The following is a 19,552-nucleotide window of genomic DNA, read 5'->3' as shown; positions in this document are numbered from 1 at the left end:
TGCAAAATAAGAATGAAGTACATTTATTCACCAGCATTCCATGAATATAACAATCCCTAATTCCAGGGAAAAATCAATATGTTAATTGGAAAAATACAATATAGGCATGATAGTTGAATCAATCAAAATTCTAATTTCCTAATTCCTCAAAATTCTTGTATGTCATACCTTCCTCTTATCCAGACTATACCAAAGTATAGAGCCTATTCCTCTTTCAGGCTTTTCTAAATTAACTCATTACAATTCCCAAATCGTATAATTTTAGTGGAGAAGAAAATTCAAAGCCCAGTTAGCTTCATAAGTTCATACTCACAGACAAATTTCAAGCAGCTGCAGTCTTCTGTGCCTCTGCCTCTTCATCGAGCTTTTTCTTGTTCTTTTCAATAGCAGCAGCAACTTCCCCAGGCATGTATTTCTCATCATGCTTAGCCAACACCTCCGTGGCAGAAAAATAACACTCCCCACTCCTCGCCTTCGCTGAAATCTCCTTGGTCTTTCCACTCATACCTGATTCCTTAATCTCATCAGTAAAAGGCTTCACAAATCCTTCTACTACCACTGAGTGACCTTCTCTGAACAAATCTGGCAAGGATCCTTGATACCTAAACATAAATTTAGGATAACATTGTAGATCAACATAAAATGTTCAATACCCATTAAAAATATTAAGCAAACCAGACATCATTGGCTAAGTACAATGGAAAGTTATGATTATAATAAGAAGCAATCATATACTTGATATTTTGATAATGACAACCAAGATTGGTGGAAATAGAGAGAATTTCCAAATAGGCCAACAGAAGAACAATTTTGAAAACAGAATGATGAAGGAAAAGGTTCTAAAAAAAGCCTTTTTTATTAAATATATAAATATTAGTCTCACAATTTCACAGCAGTATGTTCCATTACGTTCATAATGTCCCGAGTACAGGTCTCTGCTAAAGTGCTAAAGATACTAAGATGTTTCAACACTATGGCTAAATGCCAGGCTAAAGACATACACATATAGTGCGTGACAGAAAACATATCATAATTACTTTCTACGAAGAAAGCAAGCCTTCGTGCGGCTGGATCTCTTAACCCCTAGCACTATGTCGTTTCCAGAAATTCAATTACGGAAACACAACACAATAAGAAGTTGGCTAATCTCTAAGCCAAGTCACAAACTCACAAACTTCCCAAATTGACTAATCTCACCTCTACCGTAAATCCAGTATCATACTTTATCCGATTTTAAGAGTTCAATGCCACACAACAGTTAATGTATAACTTGATTTCGGCTGATTCAACAATTAAAGCCGAAATTAAAATTCAATGACAGTGTCTTCAAAATTCATTCAAAAACCATAAGATTAATAATCATCTTATTCACAAATTACTGAATCAGGATCCAATTCGCAAACTTCCCAAATTGACAAATTCTACCTCTACCATTAATCCAGTATCATTCTTTGTCCAATATTAGAAGTTCAATGTCAAACATTATTAAATGTATAACTTGATTTCAGCAGACTCAATAATTAAGACCAAACTAAATTTTCAATGACAATATCTTCTAAATTGATCCAAAATAAAGAAGAAAACTGAAAATCTACACTAACCTAAAAAACCAACCCTAATCCTTCTAATTAAATACGAATCACAAGATTAATCATCATTATATTCAGAAATTGAGATCCAATTCAACAAATATGGATTCAAATTTCATGATCTCAAATCAAAATCCAAATAATCATATTCAAAAACAACATAATTAATCATCAAAATCAACAAAAAGTAGAATACCTAACAACAATATCGGTCATAAGATCGGTGATGACGAATTCCATTTCAGGAGAAGAAGGCGGTTGATGAACACTACCTTCAAGAACCAAACCACCTAATCGAAACTTATTCTTCGAAGGATTCAAATTAAACTTTTCCAACGCTTCAGAAGGAGTAACATAGAAAACGAGCTGATCCTGGAAATTGTTAAGGACTAAGATGACGAAACCGGCGACGCCGGAGAAGGTGAGAGCGTAAGTCCATAGACGGCGGTTTTGGAGTTGGCGAGCGCGAGCTCCGATGTCGACCTTCTTGGGGTTGCGGCGGGGGACGGCGGTGGAGAAGGCGGCGAGGGAGAATTGAGGGCGGCGGAGGTGGTGGTGGAGAGGAGAGAGAGTGGGAGGAGAAGGGTGAGGGTGGAGAAGGCGGGAGAGGAGGCGGAGAGTGGTGGAGGATCTGGCCGCCATTGATGGGCGGAGGAGAGAGAAAGAGGAAGAAGAAGAAGGTGGAGAAATGGAGAACGAAGAAGGCAGGGTTTTTGCGGGGTTTTTTTTAGTTTACGAAGTACTGTATTTTATTTGGTTTGGAGTCGGTTTGAATCTTACAGCCTTTTCCATTTATTTTCCTACTTGTAGAGTTGTAGCATGAGTTCATTGAGTTGAAAATGTGTATAGGAAAGTTTTGGAGGACAGTAATTGAAAATAGTATAGTGCACCCGGGTGCACCATGCGCATGGTGCATCCGGAAAGAATATTAGACATATTTTAAAGAATATGGGAAAAAAAAAAGAACATGCTAGTGTTAGAAAAAGAACATACCTATGTTTGACAAAAGAACATGTTTGTGTTTGACAAGAACATGACAATACAAAGAACATAAAGTCTTTACAAAAAGAACATATTATTTTTCATGGTTATTTAGGTGTTGAACGTGTTTGAAAAAGAACATTATATTTGACAAAAAAGCCGTGTTTGAAAAAGAACATTATATTTGACAAAAAAGAACATGTTCGTGTTTGACAAAGATGTAGGTGATCATTGGGTGGGCCGGGCCAAGGTTAAAAAATCAGCTCACTTCTCGGGTCGGGCCAAATTTTGGGCCGAAGTTTTTGTGCCCAAAATTGTCCGGCCGTGCGGGCTTTTCGGGTCGAGTAAAAAAATCAACTAAAATGCATAAAACGCATTCCCGAACCCGCCCAAAAAATTAAATTTAAGGGCCAGGTCCGACCTGATTTTGGGGGCGAAAAAAATTCTGCCCAAAACCCGTGCAAAATCGGGTCGGGTTGTTCTAACTTTGATCACCTCTAGCCAAAGAACATAAAGTCTTTACAAAAAGAACATGATAATACATTAAAGAACATGTTCTTTTTTCTGGTTACTTGAGTGATTGGTTTTTTTTTTTTTTTTTTTTTAATGTACATGCATTAAAGAATATATATATTGTATAATATAAAGAACATATAGTTCAAACTCAAAGAACATAATCATCAAACTTAAAGAACATATTATGCTCATGTTTTTTATAAATATATATAATGTTCTTTTTTTGCCCATGTTCTTTTAAATATACCTTATGTTCTTTCCGGGTGCACCATGCGCATGGTGCACCCGGGTGCACCAACCATACATTAGACAGTAATAAAACTTTCTTAGCACTAATGCAAATAGAACCACTATTACAGGCAGTTTTGGAGGAAAGTTGTACTCGAACCCGTCAAAAAAAAAGTTTTACTCGAAGTCGAGATTCGCAAATTTTAAGATGTATCAATACTTTTGATGTTCTACCACTACTACAAAAATGGTCAAAAGAACCTATAATAAAAGACCTGTTGATTAATTCAACAGCTCTCTTTAATATAATAGATCTGATATTAGAGATAACGAGTCTCTTATGTATCAAAGGGCCCACCAAAAGATGGAGGGAAAAAAAATAAGAGACCCGTAATTGACTTAACAGGTCTCTTATATGTGTAAGGCCCACCACTTACAGGATTGATAACAAAACCCTATTCTTTCTCTTCATGTTCTCCATTACAATCCTAGATCCGCTTTATTTCTCTCTCTTCTGGGTCCTTCCCTTTCTCGGTTTCTCATTCCTCCTTTTGGTCCGGCGTTCCGCGGCTTCTCGCTGGTGGTGTGGTGGTGTGAGGTGTCCTTCTCGACGTCACTTTCTCATAGAAAATCAGAGTTTGTCCATTTTAATTTATTTCTCAAGGAATACTTTGAGTTTTGTTATGATTTTCGTTCTTAATTTCTGAATTTTTGCTGTGAATCAAAGAATCTTTTGATGAAACTCCAATGTTAATTTCGCCATATATATACAAGTTGTGATTTATGTGGGTGGAATATTACTGAATTTCAATATTTTATTTTATTTTTTACTCATCTAACTCTAATTTCATTTGCTTTTTTTCTTCAGTTATCACTAGTAATTGGTTTCTAAGTAGTATGTTGTTAATTAGTTGATTATTTTTCAGATTATTTTCATCCTCTATCTATTTTTTTGGTAATCTAATTTTCAGATTATTTTCATTATTAATTTTTTTTCAACGTGCCACTCGACTCCACCGAGTCCTACTCCCTCGATGAGATCGTTTCCCACTCTCGCTCCGGCGGATTGTTGGACATTACTGGAAATCCTTTTTCAATTCGCGAGTTGGGAAGACGAATTGGCCTTATGGGTCTGGTGTTTGGTCGAAGGAAAAGTGGGTTCTTCCTGAGATTGTTGAGGACGACATTGTTTTGGCTTTCGAAGGTAACTCTAATCTGTTTTGGGCTGAAAGCTTTGGAAAATAGTTTCTGAGTATGTCTGATTTGTGGGTTAAACATTGTGTTCTTCTACATTGTCTTATTATGCTCATCTGGGTAATTATATTGTTTATAAGTTTAATAGAGTTTTGGTTGTAGGGTATGTTATCTTAATGGCTAAATGTCACATAGTTAATTACCTTTTTTATTTTTCTGTCGGATCACTAATAAAATTATGCGAGTACTACTATAGCTTTCATATAATTTCATTAAGAGTAATTTGTCTTATTTTTTTGTCAGATTTGCGTGATTTCGTCACAAGAAATGCTCAATCAAAAGGAGATGGAAAATGGAGTTGGAAAATGGAGTATTCAAGTCTTTATTAATGTAATTATAATTGTAAATTTCTGTAAATTCATTTTTTTTTTGTTGCATATTATGTTGGATATTTTTTTGTATCACATCAATTTTATTTTAATCCATTGTTATTTCTGTGGTCATAAACTGAAAATTACAGTTTACTTCATTGATTTATCCGCCAGTTTTTTTTATTGCAAATAAACAAATTTTTTAAAATTCAAATGCAAACCCGCCCACACCAAATAAAAAGCAAAATTTTTATTTTTTTTTTAAAAGTTGGAGAATAAAGAGAGCTGTTATCTGACATAGTAGGTCTGTTAGATACCCACCAAACAGACCCCTACCTCAAATAACAGGTCTGTTTTTCTTCTAAAATATTTATTTCAAAACATATATAACAGACCTGCTTTCACTTACCACAAGTCTCTTTGTCCTTAAAAACAGACCCCTCTAACGAACGGGTCTCTTTATCAAACAGACCCCTGAGATAGAGACCCGTTGTGAGGCTGTTTCTCAGGCATATTTTAACGGGTCTTGTAGGGAATAATTTCAAGCTTTTAAATCCCACTAGCTTGAACCCCACTGTGATCATACACTAAAGTACGGTGGCATCCAAAAGGGAAGAAGATAGAGCAAAAGAGTAGCCAACAAGTTTTTTAGGAACTTGTAAACCGTTCACGAGGTGAAGGTTACACCCCTTAACGATCCAAGAGATCGTCAACTCCATAAGGTCATGAACCAAATAAGGGTTCGGGGATGATGGTACAAATCCAACCTAAAAGAGATTGAACCTGCCCTAATAATAGGCCTCTACTTTATTCTGATCGTATTCATGTGCGCTTTCTAATTAACATGCAATCAATAGGATTAACCATAAACTTGTTTATCTATGTTGGTTGAATTTAATGCACAAATAAATCTATTATTGGCGATCACTTGAATTATAATCATATTAACCCTAACAAGATTATTAATTATCTTATTAAGCGTGATTACAAGTACGAATTCCCTTTAAACATGCAATAAAAGGTGATCAAGCAATAAATATCATCAAGCAGCATAATAAAAATAATGAATAATAATCGTCATGAATTATAACAATTATAATCATAATCATGTTCATGTTAATATTAAAGCATAATGAACACAGCAAGATCCTATGCATGATACTAACAAGATTAATAACAAACCCTAGCATGTCACTAAGCAATAAAAATCAAATCTTTAACCCTAACATGATACTAACAAGATTAAATATTAGGAAGAACATAGGAAGCATCACAGGAATCATATTTAATATTAAAATTACCCTAGACATGATACTAGGAATATCATAATAACAATCTAAACATGATGTCTACATCAATTAATCAATTAAAGTACTTACTTTGATGCCTAGGTGTTTCTAGATCTTGTGAATGCGGAATTTTGTATGAAAAAGCAAAGTTAGAAGAAAGAAAGAAAGAATTGAATGTTTTAAGAGAGAATAAAAGAATTAGAGAATGGGAATGAAAACTGATTGTTGATGAGAATTCGTGAGAATTGGTGAATGAAAACGGAGTTTTTAATACGATATTTATAGAGAAAATCAGCCAAAAAGATAAATTAAACAAAACAGAGTCTGCCGCACAAAAAATAGAGCTGGCGCCACCCTTGGCTAGCTGGCGCCAGACACCAACACTAGCGCCAGGCGCCAGGCCTGGTTCCAGGCACCAAGGCCTGGGGTTAGGCGCCAAGCCTGATTTTAACGCGTTTTCGAAAATCCGATAAGTTTGCCGTACTGGAGGATAAAATCATATAATTTCCTCAAAAATGCTATTTGATTTTGATTAAAACTCTGAAAAGTCAACAAAAGTCAATTTATCAATGCTAATTGAATTAGAAATGAAAAGAACCTTCTAGAAGAATCTAGAAGACTAAAACCATTCCTAATTGCATTAGGAATGATAAATCATATTAGGCCCTCCCCAAGATCATTGGGCGGTATATAAAGCTCAAACCGGGCCCAGTTTAGTAAATTGGCCATAACTTCCTCAATATTCATCGGAATTGGGCTTATAATATATCGTTGGAAAGGTCTTTGCAAGCCCCATCCAAATACACTACTATTGGACCCATATCATGGACCAACCAAACAGGATTGGCTGTTTTCTCAAAAATAAGTTTTCAAAAACAGAGAGAAGAGAAAAGAAATAAAAACTTTCCGCAACACTAGACTTTCCACACTTTCACTTCATTCGATTATGATTCGACGTGAAAGGTACTCATCACTGGGTTTGGTTTTGGGGAGACACAAATGGGTGTCTACAGGTCTCTTTGCCATTTTTTGTAGTAGTGTACCCGGTTCACCCTTTAGGCTAATCCGGATTCGGGGATCAGTTCTGGGTGGCTAGGTTCCAGTCCCCTCCCGATTATTGTTGTTGCGGGGGATCGAACACGAGTCCTCCCTACCAAGTGTAGTCCCAATCACCACTACACCAACAACCAATTGGACAATTTATTAATAAATCTTAACAATTGTAAATTAAACCAATTGGTATTAGGTATTCCTGGAGTACAATTAGGTATTCCTGGAGTACCTATTATTGTACTCCAGGCCCAATCCAATAAATGGGCTAAAAACCCAGCTTAAAAAAAGCGCGCTAGAATTTATTTCGTGAAATAACAAATAACCAAAACGAAATAACATAAAAACATAGCCCTATATATAAAAATCCGGAGGAAAAGCAGATCTATTTTTCAATTTCAAAAAATCACTCTTCTTTTTTCTCTCTCTATTTCACTATTTGAAACTCTTGAAAATTCTTCAATTGCATCCATCGAAGACAAAAATCCTCCTCAAGCATGCCCAAAACTAACCTAAAATACTTTAAACGACATCAAGAGAAGTAAGGCCCTGTTTGATTCACCTTAATTTTGCTGAACTGAAATTATTTTTATTGAACTGGAATTATTTTTACTGAACTGGACTTATTTTTACTGAAATGAACTTAATTTTACTGAACTTAAATTATTTTTACTTATTTTCTATTATAATTCTTCTTTAAGAAAACTGAATTTTACTGAACTGAACTTATTTTTACTGAAATGAAATTAATTTTATTGAACTGAAATTATTTTTACTTAATATTATTTTTTTAAGGTGAAGAGAACAGGGCCTAAGTATTTGAATAATTGTAAATTATTTTTTTATCAGCTTTATTGTTCTTCATCAATGGCGACTTTGAGAGCAATCGGAGGTAAATGCAGAGCTTTAATGGCGGCCGCGAAGGCTTCTGCTGCTGCTTCCGTTGAATCTTCAGCTACCAAGACGACTGCTGCTAAAAATTATTTTGCTAATTAGGGTTTAATTTTTGTTAATTTTTGAATTGTTGCATTTAATTTTAAATAACACTTCCAGATCTGGTGTAGGAGATGATAATGAAGATGGAGATAAACAATGTGCAGCAAAGTTGAAAAAACAGAAGAGAAAAACTAACAATGATGAGTAAGTACATCTAATTTGAGTGAATATTATTTAGCTTCATGTTATTTGGAGATGATATTAAATTATTTAGTTAGACACTAGTGTCCTGAAACTACATCATTAGTTAATACGAAGGTTTTGAGTTGATCTTTGTGCATATTGTTGGCCATTTTCTTATTTTATTACTCAATAGTTAGTGGCATTGGTTGCCCAGTAGTTGAGATGATGATTAATTGTTCTCATGAATATGTTATTTGAAGATGATATTATTTAGCTTTCTAGAATTGTTATTTGTAGATGATATTATTTAGATTTGTAGAATTGTTATTTAGAGATGAAAAAGAGTAAGGGATAGAATTGTTAGCCTCTCTGTACCAAGCTTAGCCCCTTAAAACTCGCTAATTATGTTCTTGGTTATGGGTTTGATATGATGTGCAAGTAATTGGCATTCTATTAATAATATTGTTTGCATGTTGATTGATCCGATGCAACAACTAAACATGCATAAATAATTTTTGAAATCAACTATAGCAGGATGCAACTAGGGAGTAGTTGTAGGGAATAATTTCAAGCCTTTAAAATCCCACTAGCTTGAATCCCACTGTGATCATACACTAAAGTACGGTGGCATCTAAAAGGGAAGAAGATAGAGCAAAATAGTCGCCAACAAGTTTTTAAGGAACTTGTAAACCGTTCACGAGGTGAAGGTTACACCCCTTAACGATCCAAGAGATCGTCAACTCCATAACGTCTAGAACCAAATAAGGGTTCGGGGATGAAGGTACAAATCCAACCTAAAAGAGATTGAACCTGCCCTAATAATAGGCCTCTACTTTATTCTGATCGTATTCATGTGCGCTTTTTAATTAACATGCAATCAATAGGTTTAACCCTAAACCTGTTTATCTATGTTGGTTGAATATAATGCACAAATAAATCTATTATTGACGATCATTTGAAATTATAATCACATTAACCCTAACAAGATTATTAATTATCTTATTAAGCGTGATTACAAGTACCAAATCCCTTTAAACATGCATAAAAGGTGTGATCAAGCAATAAATAATAAATAATAAAGCAACATAATAAATAATATCATGAATAATAATTATAATAATCATAATAATAATATCATCATAAATAAAATAATCAGCATCAAAATAATAATCATAAATTATAATCACGTTCATGTTAATATTAAAGCATAATAACAATAGCAAGATCCTAGGCATGATACTAACAAGATTAATAACAAACCCTAGCATGTCACTAAGCAATAAAGATCAAATCTTTAACCCTAACATGATACTAAGAATCATAAATATTAGGAAGAATATAGGAAGCATCGTAACAATCATATTTAGTATATTAAAAATACCCTAGACATGATACTAGGAATATCATAATAACAATATAAACATGATGTCTACATCATAACATCAATTAAAACCAATTAAAGTACTTACTTTGATGCCTCGTATCTCTTTCTAATTACAAAATACACACGTTAGTAACTTCAAGGAAAATAAACAATCAAATTAAATAATTGAAAGAGAGATTTGGGACCAAACCCTCAGAAATTAAAACCTTTCACATCTAGGGCGAAGGCAACTTCGAATATGGCTAGGTGTTTCTAGATCTTGTGAATGCGGAATTTTGTATGAAAAAGCAAAGTAAAAAAGAAAGAATTGAATGATTAAGAGAATGCTAATTAAAACTGATTGTAGGTAAATGATGGATGTAGATGATGAATTGGTGAATGATTAGTGAGAATAGGTGAATGTAGATGATTGAAAACGGAGTTTTTAATACGTTATTTATAGAGAAAATCAGCCAAAAAGATAAATTAAACAAAACAGAGTCTGACGCACAAAAAACAGAGCTGGCGCCAACCCTGGCTAACTGGCGCCAGGCACCAACACTAGCGCCAGGCGTCAATGGCTGGCGCCAGGCGCCAAGGCCTGGGGTTAGGCGCCAAGCCTGATTTTAACGCGTTTTTGAAAATCAGATAAATATACCGTACTGGAGGAAAAAATATATAATTTCCTCGAAATTTTTATTTGATTTTAATTAAAACTCTGAAAAGTCAAAAGTCAATTTATCAATGCTAATTGAATTAGGAATGAAAAGAACCTTATAGAAGAATCTAGAAGACCAGAACCATTCCTAATTGCATTAGGAATGATAAATCATATTAGGTCCTCCCCTAGATCATTGGGCCGTATATAAAGCTCAAACCGGGCCCAGTTTAGTAAATTGGCCATAACTTCCTCAGTATTCATCGGAATTGGGCTTATAATATATCGTTGGAAAGGTCTTTGCAAACCCCATCCAACTACACTACTATTGGACCCATATCATGGACCAACCAAACTGGATTGGCTGTTTTCTTAAAATAAGTTTTCAAAAACAGAGAGAAGAGAAAAGAAATAAAACTTTCCGCAACACTAGACTTTCCACACTTTCACTTCATTCGATTATGATTCGACATGAAAGGTACTCATCACTGGGTTTGGTTTTGGGGAGACACAAATGGGTGTCTACAGTAGTATTATAGGAAAATTTGCAAATTGCAGCCATTTAAAGTTCGTATTTTGCAAATTGCAGTCATTTAAATAAAAAAATTGCAAATTGCAGCCCAAAAGTTCATATAAATTGTAAGTTGCAGCCCGATTCAACTTTTTCATCGGTTTACAAGTTGAAAAATCTTCGATTAAGGTTTTAGGGGCTATTTTAGTTCTTAAGGGATCGAATTGAGCTCGAAATTAACAAAAAAATAACGCAAGTATCTCGTTTTGCGTAACAAAAATGTATCGATTTGTGGGAAACTGTAAATATGAGACATTTACGTTATATTTTGCTAATTCCGAGCTCAATTCGGGTTTCTAAGGGCTAATATGACTCCTAAAACCTTAACCGAAGATTTTTCAACATGTAAACCGATGAAAAAATTGAATCAGGCTGCAATTTACAATTTATACGAACTTTTGGGCTGCAATTTGCAAAAAAAAAAAAAAATTAAATGGCTGCAATTTGCAAAATACAAACTTTAAATGGCTGCAATTTGCAAATTTTCCAGCATTATATAGTAGAATAGACACAAGTGGTGGATCACAATCATCCTTTTGATTTCAATTATTAATAATCAATGCTATTTAGATTTTTAAGTATAATTTTAGTTTTGCTCTTTCAGTCATATATGATGGGAGGGTTGTTAGCAAATTATGCACATATGCTAGTATATAGCTTTGGCTACACATATCCTACTGAGTCAATGATGTAGTTGTTTAAACTAGTGTTTTTTTTTATCATATATTATCTTATTTTCATCATATAATATGTTATTCAGTTTTATACTCATGTTTTTTCTTTATCTTTTTACTTATAATGTTTGCATTATTTCAGTGTTGAGAATGAGCAAGAGCTGCCTAAGAAAAAGAGGGTAAAACAAGTAGCAAGAAATAAAGGAAGCGTGTCTAGAAAAATGGCTTTAGTAAATAAGCAGAATTCTACAGAAATTGTTACCAAAGAAACCCCTATCAAAACAGATAGTACAAAACGGAAAGCGATAATGGGGCCTAAAGAGAAGAAAAGGAAAATAAATGAAGTTGTAGAGGTAAATGATGGTGAAAGTGAGGAGGATGAAGGTGTGAAAATCAAGCGAGAGTTAGGTACATGTCTTAGGATCAAAGTTCCTCCTGTTCAATTCATGACTGTTTTAGATATGATAAAGGGGAATAAGGAGTTTATTGAAGAAGAGGATGAAGAAGAAAAGAAGAGAAGGAGGAAAGAGAACAAGGAAAAAAAAGATAAAGGTAAAAAAGTTGAGATGGTTATAGAAAGAACAAAAAAAAAAAAGATTTTCTTAACCGATAAAGAAGGCAAGGCAAATGCTATAAAGGACATGGGATTTGGTTAGTTTTTGGATCTTAGTTTACCTTTGCACAACACCTCATTTGGGGCAAACTTGGTGAACAGCTTTGATCCTAATGGTTGCAAAATCTTTCTTCAACATAATGAGGTGTTGAAGATATGTTTAGAGGATGTTAATAGGGTGTATGGATTTCCTATGAAGCCTAATCTGGAAGATATTATTGAAAATGAAACTGAATTTGAAGTTGAAAAAAGAGATGAATGGAGCTTGTTTCTTAAGAATTGGAGGAGTTTTTGTGGAACACATGAAAGCAGCCCTATGAACAAAAGGTTGAATATAAGTTTGATTGAAGCCCCTCTAAGTGATATGTGGAGAATGAGCTTTATTTGTGCATTGGTCAACACTTGCATAAGATCAAACCAAAACAACTTAGTGAGGTATAAGTTCCTTTATAAGTGCATGGATTTAAAGAATGTCAAAAACTTGAACTGGAACAAGTTTGTTTTGACTAGCTGTTTGATCAGTGAAACTCAAGAATGGAAAGCAAAAAAGGATGGATACTTCACAGGACCATTTCCATTCCTACAAGTAAAATTTAACTTTAGGAATAAAATAATGTTATTTTAAGCATTGTTTATGTTATTAAGATTTTCTTGTGTTATTTTATAATTTTGTTTTAAACTTGTGATATTAATTATGTTACTCTGTTTTATATTTATGATATTTTTAAGCATACTTTGTGTTATTTTATTTAAAACTAGTGTTACCCCATAATATTCTATATACTCGTACATTGTTTATTGTTTCAGATATGCTATTTTGATAGAGTTAAAAGGCAATTGAAAGAAGAGCCAAGAAGAATTCCTTTGATTTCTGTTTGGAATGAAGAAAGAATCAAGAATCGAATAGCAATTGAAGAACAACATGGGTTTGGAAAGGGAGAAATTCTATGTTTGATAGAAGAAGACAAGATAGTTGGAGAAAAAGAAACTGAAGTAGCAAGTAGTTCAAGTCCATTAACTTTGTTGAAGGTATATGTTATTCCAGTTACTAAACATGTTATTGTTGTCATTGAACATATTATTTTACAATAGAAGCATACTATTTTTATCAGTAGAAATATTATTTTAGAACTAATAAATGTTATTTTATAAATAGAAGCATGTGAATATTTTTTTTTAACTTGGAATATCAATTCTTATAAAATATAATGTTTTTGTATTTAAGGTGTTCTTGGAGTGGTTTAGTAATCTGGCAAAAGTAGTTGCCGGAAACTTTGATGATTTGAATGAAATGATTGGAGAAGCAAGAAAATTGCTACCTGACAGCGACTTGGCCAATGACATGGCTGCTATGGTTGCAAAACTATTGGAGAAAAATAGTGTAGTGAAACAACAAGTGTCACAATCTCCAGATGTTCGAGAGCCTTCCATACTCAGTCAAAACACTTATCCGTTCGAAACAGAGAGCTTTATAACAGAAGTTAAAAGATTTGAGAAGGAGGCTTTAGAGAACTTCATAAATCCTTAGAATAAAAGGAAAAAATCAATATCTCCTCCATCGTTTAGTCTTCATCTGAGTCAGTCTCAAACACCTAGTAATGCTGGTGATGTGAGTTTGGATTTGGATCTCAACATTGGAACTAGTGTCACAAATGTTGCTGAAATTGCAGCACAAGTTCTTACTGAAAATGAAATTGCAGCACCAGATGAATAAACTGAAACCGAAATTGCTGCAAAAGATGTTGTTCAAACTGAAACCAAAATTGCTGCAAAAGATGTTGTTCAAACTGAAAAACCTGTTGAGAAAGTGGCTACTACAGCTACACCAGAGAGGGCAAAATCTCTTGAGAAAGTGGATATTTCAAGCTTAATGGAAACACCAATTCTGGAATCAATTCATCAAATCTTCCCGGCATCAAATGAAGAAAAGGGTAACAACTGAAGTTGACATATGTTAATTATGTAATTTATAAAATAGCTTAACTATATATGTTCTAGACTCTAAAATCATGTAAGGATAATTTATAAATCTAGCTATGTAATAGTATAGTATAAAATGACTTATTACTACTCTAATATGACATTAAATTACTCTAATATGAATTGATATTATTCTAATGTGACTTGATATTATTTTGATATGATTTTATATTATTCTGATATGTCTCTATATTATTATATGACTTATTTGTGTTATTCTGAAATTATCTTATGTTATGTCTTATATTAGTCTAATATTGTAGCAGATTGTGGTAAAGAGAAAGGTAAGGAAATCATTCATGGAGAAAGGAGAGCCAAAAGGCTTGTACTTAAACTTCCAGCTTCATATAGGTCACCATTCTTGGCAAAAAACAGTGACACCTTCAAGAGCATACCCCACAAAAGGAAGATGGTTGTCGATTATGCATTTTGCAATGAACTTCCAATGGAGTAAGTTATACTTTTTATGAGTTCTTGGTTTTTTTTTATGGTAAAATAGTTGTAGTTTGGAATTGAGTTAATGTTATTCTTACTAACAATAATTATGTATTTCATGTCTATTAATTTGAAACAAAAGAGAGGAAATCTATAAAGACTATAAGACAACAATTACAAGGAAAGAAATGTTGACTATGTCTGGTGACACTCACATAAAGAGCAACATTATTGATGCGTGGTCATACATTATGAATTTTGAGAACTTGTCAAGAAAAGATACAACACCAATAATATGACTTGATATATATATATATATATATATATATATATATATATATATATATATATATATATATATATATATATATATATATATATATATATATATATATATATATATATATATATATATATATATATATATATATATATATATATATATATTTCAGGTTTTCTTCCCTGTAGTTAGAGGTGATCATTATTATCTTCTTTGCATTGACATGCAAAAATCAGCTTTTGAATTACTAGATAATAGAGTTTTGGAAGAAGGAATATCCTTCAAGAACAAATATGATAACCACCCAAAACAACTGGTAGATTCATTGATGTACTCCTATGTTAAATGCATTGATTTACATATATATGCTGATGTATTGCTGATTTGAATGCAGTTGAGAATGTTCACCAAATTCCTTCGGAATATAGGATATGACCAAGCAAAAGCAGACAATTTGGAGAAAAAATCAACAAAAACATTAAACATGAAATGGAAAAGCAACAAAAATTATGATGACTGTGGAATTTTTTTAATGAAGCATATGGAGACATATAATGGAGAGAAGGACACAGAATGGGATTGCGGATTACAAACTAAATATGTAAGTGCAGCTCATGTTATTTTCATCAATCCTTTTGTTATTTTATTTTTCTAATAAATTTTGTGTTTTTTATTTTTCAGGAAGTGCAGCTCAAACAGCTTAAAAATCTTCGCGTAAAATATTGTGCAAAGATTCTATTGCATAAGGAAAATACACTTCATAACCAAGTCTTGAAATATGCAAGGGTACATTCAAAGGAGAAAGTTGAAGAAAAAAGATGATCAAATGATAGAAATGATAGTTGTTTTGGGTGATCAAAGGAGAAAGCTGAAGAAAAAAATGATCAAATGATAGTAGCTTACATATAATTTGAATGTTTCAAAACCAAAACAATAGCTTACATATATCCAATATTTCTTATAGTTGAAAAATGATATGTAAATTGAATTCATAAAACTACAAGTGTTGACTTACACGATACACTTGTTACTTACATATTGAATATTATTTCCTTTATATTGAGTGTTATTTTCATTAATTTGTTAACTGTTGCATACCTTAAATTTTTATTGCATAGAGTATTATTTTGGGATTCTCATAGATTATGTTACAAACATAAAAATGCATAAAATCAAGATTCTATTTACTAAAAAATATTTCTTATTATGTTTTCAAGTTAATGAAAGAAATACATTGACAAAAAATAAACCATATAACTATTCAACTAAAATTTTATATGTATTCTATGTATCAAATCAATAAAAGAATTGTAATTCAATAGTTGAGAATGTATTTCTAATTGTAGCCTCAAAAATCTAATTATAGCCTCCAACAATGTATTCCAAAGAGCATGCCTTAAAGAATCTCGGCAGGAAGGAAGCTAACATTAAAGTAATTATTAAGCACATAAACTTCCAATCCTTGATTGTGATTTCTTGGATGACATATCATACCACCAGGTGGAAGATCATATTGACTCTACAAAAAAGGGTAAGAAGTTAAAAAATTAATTATGCAAAATTAAATAACATATAAACTTTAGTAAATAACATTAAACTCGTTAAAAATAACATAGCTTACTAAATAAAATAACATAACTATAAAATCAACTAACATAATAAACACATGAAATAACATTTGAACATCATAAAAGGACTTATAAAAAAGTACCTGGACAGAAAGTTGAGCTTTATCCTTTGTATATTCGATATATGCAGCTTGTTTATACTTCCATGACCTGATTTGACTACAATTTTTTCTCCACAAAACTCTTTGGTCTATCATTTCTCACATACTTCTCCCCTTCTTGTTGTAAGATCTTTCACATTATCATATGTAGTAGGAAGAAGCAGTTGATCACCACATGAAGTTGACAAATTAGCATTTTCATAGGGTAAACTACCAGAATTATTTTCAGCTTCTTGCTCCCCAGATTGTTTTGAAGTTGCTAATAAATCCTCAATTTCCTTCTTCATGTTCTCATAACACAAGTCAATAACTTTCCTAGTACACAAGTCATTTTGACTAGAATTCACCAATTGGACCAAGTTCCTAATAATCAAATTTCTCCATACACATGAGGGAACAAATTTAGGATCATTCGTCACCTTTTCCTTTCCTCCATTAGCTGCCATAGCCGATTTGGTCCATCGAGGAAACACATACCAATCAGGAATTTTTTCGATACAATGAATAAGAAAGATCCTCAACGAATGCACACACAATATACCCGACTCACTATACCCCTTGCAAGTGCAATCAACTTTAACCTCCTTACAATTGAAGGTAACAACATGCATAATATGATCTTTGGCTTCACACCAAACATGATAAATGAAGACAGAATCTCTAACATCCAAAATCTTCTATTTATATGCATTTGTAGTTATGTAATTTTCCTCAAACAACAAACCAATTTCCCTTGTATATATCTCCTTAGCATGCAAGAGCAATCTAACCTCAGCAAATGCAAGATATCGATTACCATTTGAAGTTTCAAAATCATCCCCATCTTCATCGTTCCTCCACTCATCAACAACATCATTAAAATGCCTATAAAAATCACATAAACCATCTGTTTTTGATAACCTGTGTGAAACTGACTTATTAGTTGTTTCACTCCTTTGAGAGGATAAAATACCACCTGAAAAGTACTCTTTGGAATAAGCTGGACACCACTTTTTTTTCAAATCATATATCCCTTGAAGCCATTTACTATTTCAACACTTATACTTCTCCATCATTCTGAAAAATGAGAATAACACAACATATAAACATCATGTAACATAAAGTTTTCTACATAATAACATAAATTTTCCTACATAACAACATAAAGCCATAAGTGCAGTAATATTATAATTCGTATAAAAAATAAAATAACATGAAGCTTTAAAATAAATAACATTAAAAAGATTCAACATAACATGATATATTCATGCATTAAAAATAACTTTCCCACATAAAATAACATGTAATTATACATGAGCTAACATATTCTAAAAATAAAATAATATGAAACACTCATCAGAATAACATGAACTAAATAATACTAAATATAATTACCTTGCCCAGTAATGCTCAAACTCTGCTTATGTATCAGTATACTTCAAGACATAATTGAAGATACTGTTAAATCCTTTCAAAGCTTTTAAGTGAGGAATATTCTTTGTTGCATTTTTACCAATATGCCAAGTACAAAGACGATGACAAGAATTAGGGAAAGCAATAGAAATAGCTTTGGCCATTGATTGACATTAATCCGTCATGATAGTTATAGGCTAAATTTGTCCCATAGATCTTAGAAATGTATTGTACAACCAAATGAAAGAATCATGCTTTTCATTCAAAAGAAACCCAACTCCAAACATGACATTTTTATTGTGGTGGTTCATTCCCACAAACGGAGCACAAATTATGGCATATTTATTGGTTCGATAAGTTGTATCAAACACTAGAATGTTTCATAATCTCGTTTCATAATCCCGTCTCTCCAAAAGAAACTAATTATGTGCCCTTTCTTATCAAGCTCCAAATCATAGTAGAAGTCAGTCTCCTTAGCTTGCCTCTCAGCAAACATCTTTAACAACTGCTTAGTGTCACAACCTTCAATCTTCTTTCTCTTCTCCTTTCCTACTGCATTATAAACATCTTTAACAACACAACCAACCGATTGAAAACCACCACTCTCTTTCCTAACAAATCGATATGCATCACTTACACCCATACCATTGTCTCTTCCAGGAAGTGAACATATCCAATTGATCCTTACTTACATTTCGTTGAGATCTTAACCAATGTCTTTTATCAACATCAACCAATTTGTGGTTGTGGTCCATAACATGTCTTTTACAACGATGGACACCTGACTTATCAACAGCAAACAGTACATGAGCTTTGCATCCATTCTGTCTTAGTATATCGCTTTGGAAGACTTTGTTTTTTAAACCCTTCTTTTGAACAAACAAACTCCCTTGCACATACAGTCCCATCATTTCGAGGCCTTGTCTTCCCTTTCCGAATACTAAATCCAATCCTATAAGCATAATTGTTATACAGATTATATGCTTCATCAGCATCCTTGACTTCAGCATCAAGCAATTCAGATGTATCTGCTTCTGAGTAAACGCGTTGACCAACTGAAAGAATCATCAAATATGCAAAATAACAAAAACTTCTTTTAGAATAACATATATACTTCATTAAAATAACATTCATTTGTTAATTAATCTGCATTACTAAAAATAAGAGAATAACATCAATTTCTTAAAAAATGACATACGTTATTTACAAAATAACATCTAGTTCATGCAATTTAAAATTTAAGAATAACATATACTTCATTAAAAGTAACATTTAATTATTAATTGAAAAAAGAGAATAACATCAATTTCTTTTAAAAAAATAACGTAAGTTATCTACAAAATAACATCCAATTCATGCAATCTACAATTTTAGAATAACATATACTTCATTAAAAATAACTTTAATTTAACGTTACTGAAAAAAGAGAATAACATCAATATCTTACAAAAATAACATATAATTAAAAAAGATAACATCCAATTCATGAAAATCACGATCAATTGATTTGAATAAAATTT

General features: G+C 32.5%; 1 protein-coding gene and 1 long non-coding RNA gene across 2 annotated transcripts; one reads left to right on the top strand and one right to left on the bottom strand.

Annotated features, from left to right (window-relative positions):
• Nucleotides 1-2,360, bottom strand: LOC145630327 (cytochrome c-type biogenesis protein CcmE homolog, mitochondrial-like). The gene is made up of 2 exons (XM_081682577.1): nucleotides 1,786-2,360; nucleotides 1-602 (listed from the first exon to the last, which is right to left on the bottom strand). The coding sequence occupies exons 1-2, from the start codon at nucleotides 2,229-2,231 to the stop codon at nucleotides 323-325; spliced, it is 726 nt and encodes a 241-aa protein (XP_081538703.1). The 5' UTR covers nucleotides 2,232-2,360; the 3' UTR covers nucleotides 1-322.
• Nucleotides 2,361-3,792: 1,432 nt separating this feature from the next.
• Nucleotides 3,793-4,993, top strand: LOC145630326 (uncharacterized). Its single transcript, XR_014112035.1, has 2 exons — nucleotides 3,793-4,518; nucleotides 4,812-4,993. It is a non-coding gene; the product is annotated as an uncharacterized LOC145630326 (long non-coding RNA).
• The last annotated feature ends 14,559 nt before the right edge of the window (nucleotides 4,994-19,552 follow it).

Source organism: Chenopodium album, chromosome 5 (assembly GCF_948465745.1).
Source record: "Chenopodium album chromosome 5, dcCheAlbu1.1, whole genome shotgun sequence".
In the NCBI taxonomy this organism is placed as follows: domain Eukaryota; kingdom Viridiplantae; phylum Streptophyta; class Magnoliopsida; order Caryophyllales; family Amaranthaceae; genus Chenopodium; species Chenopodium album.
This window is presented reverse-complemented; position numbering and strand designations above follow the sequence as displayed.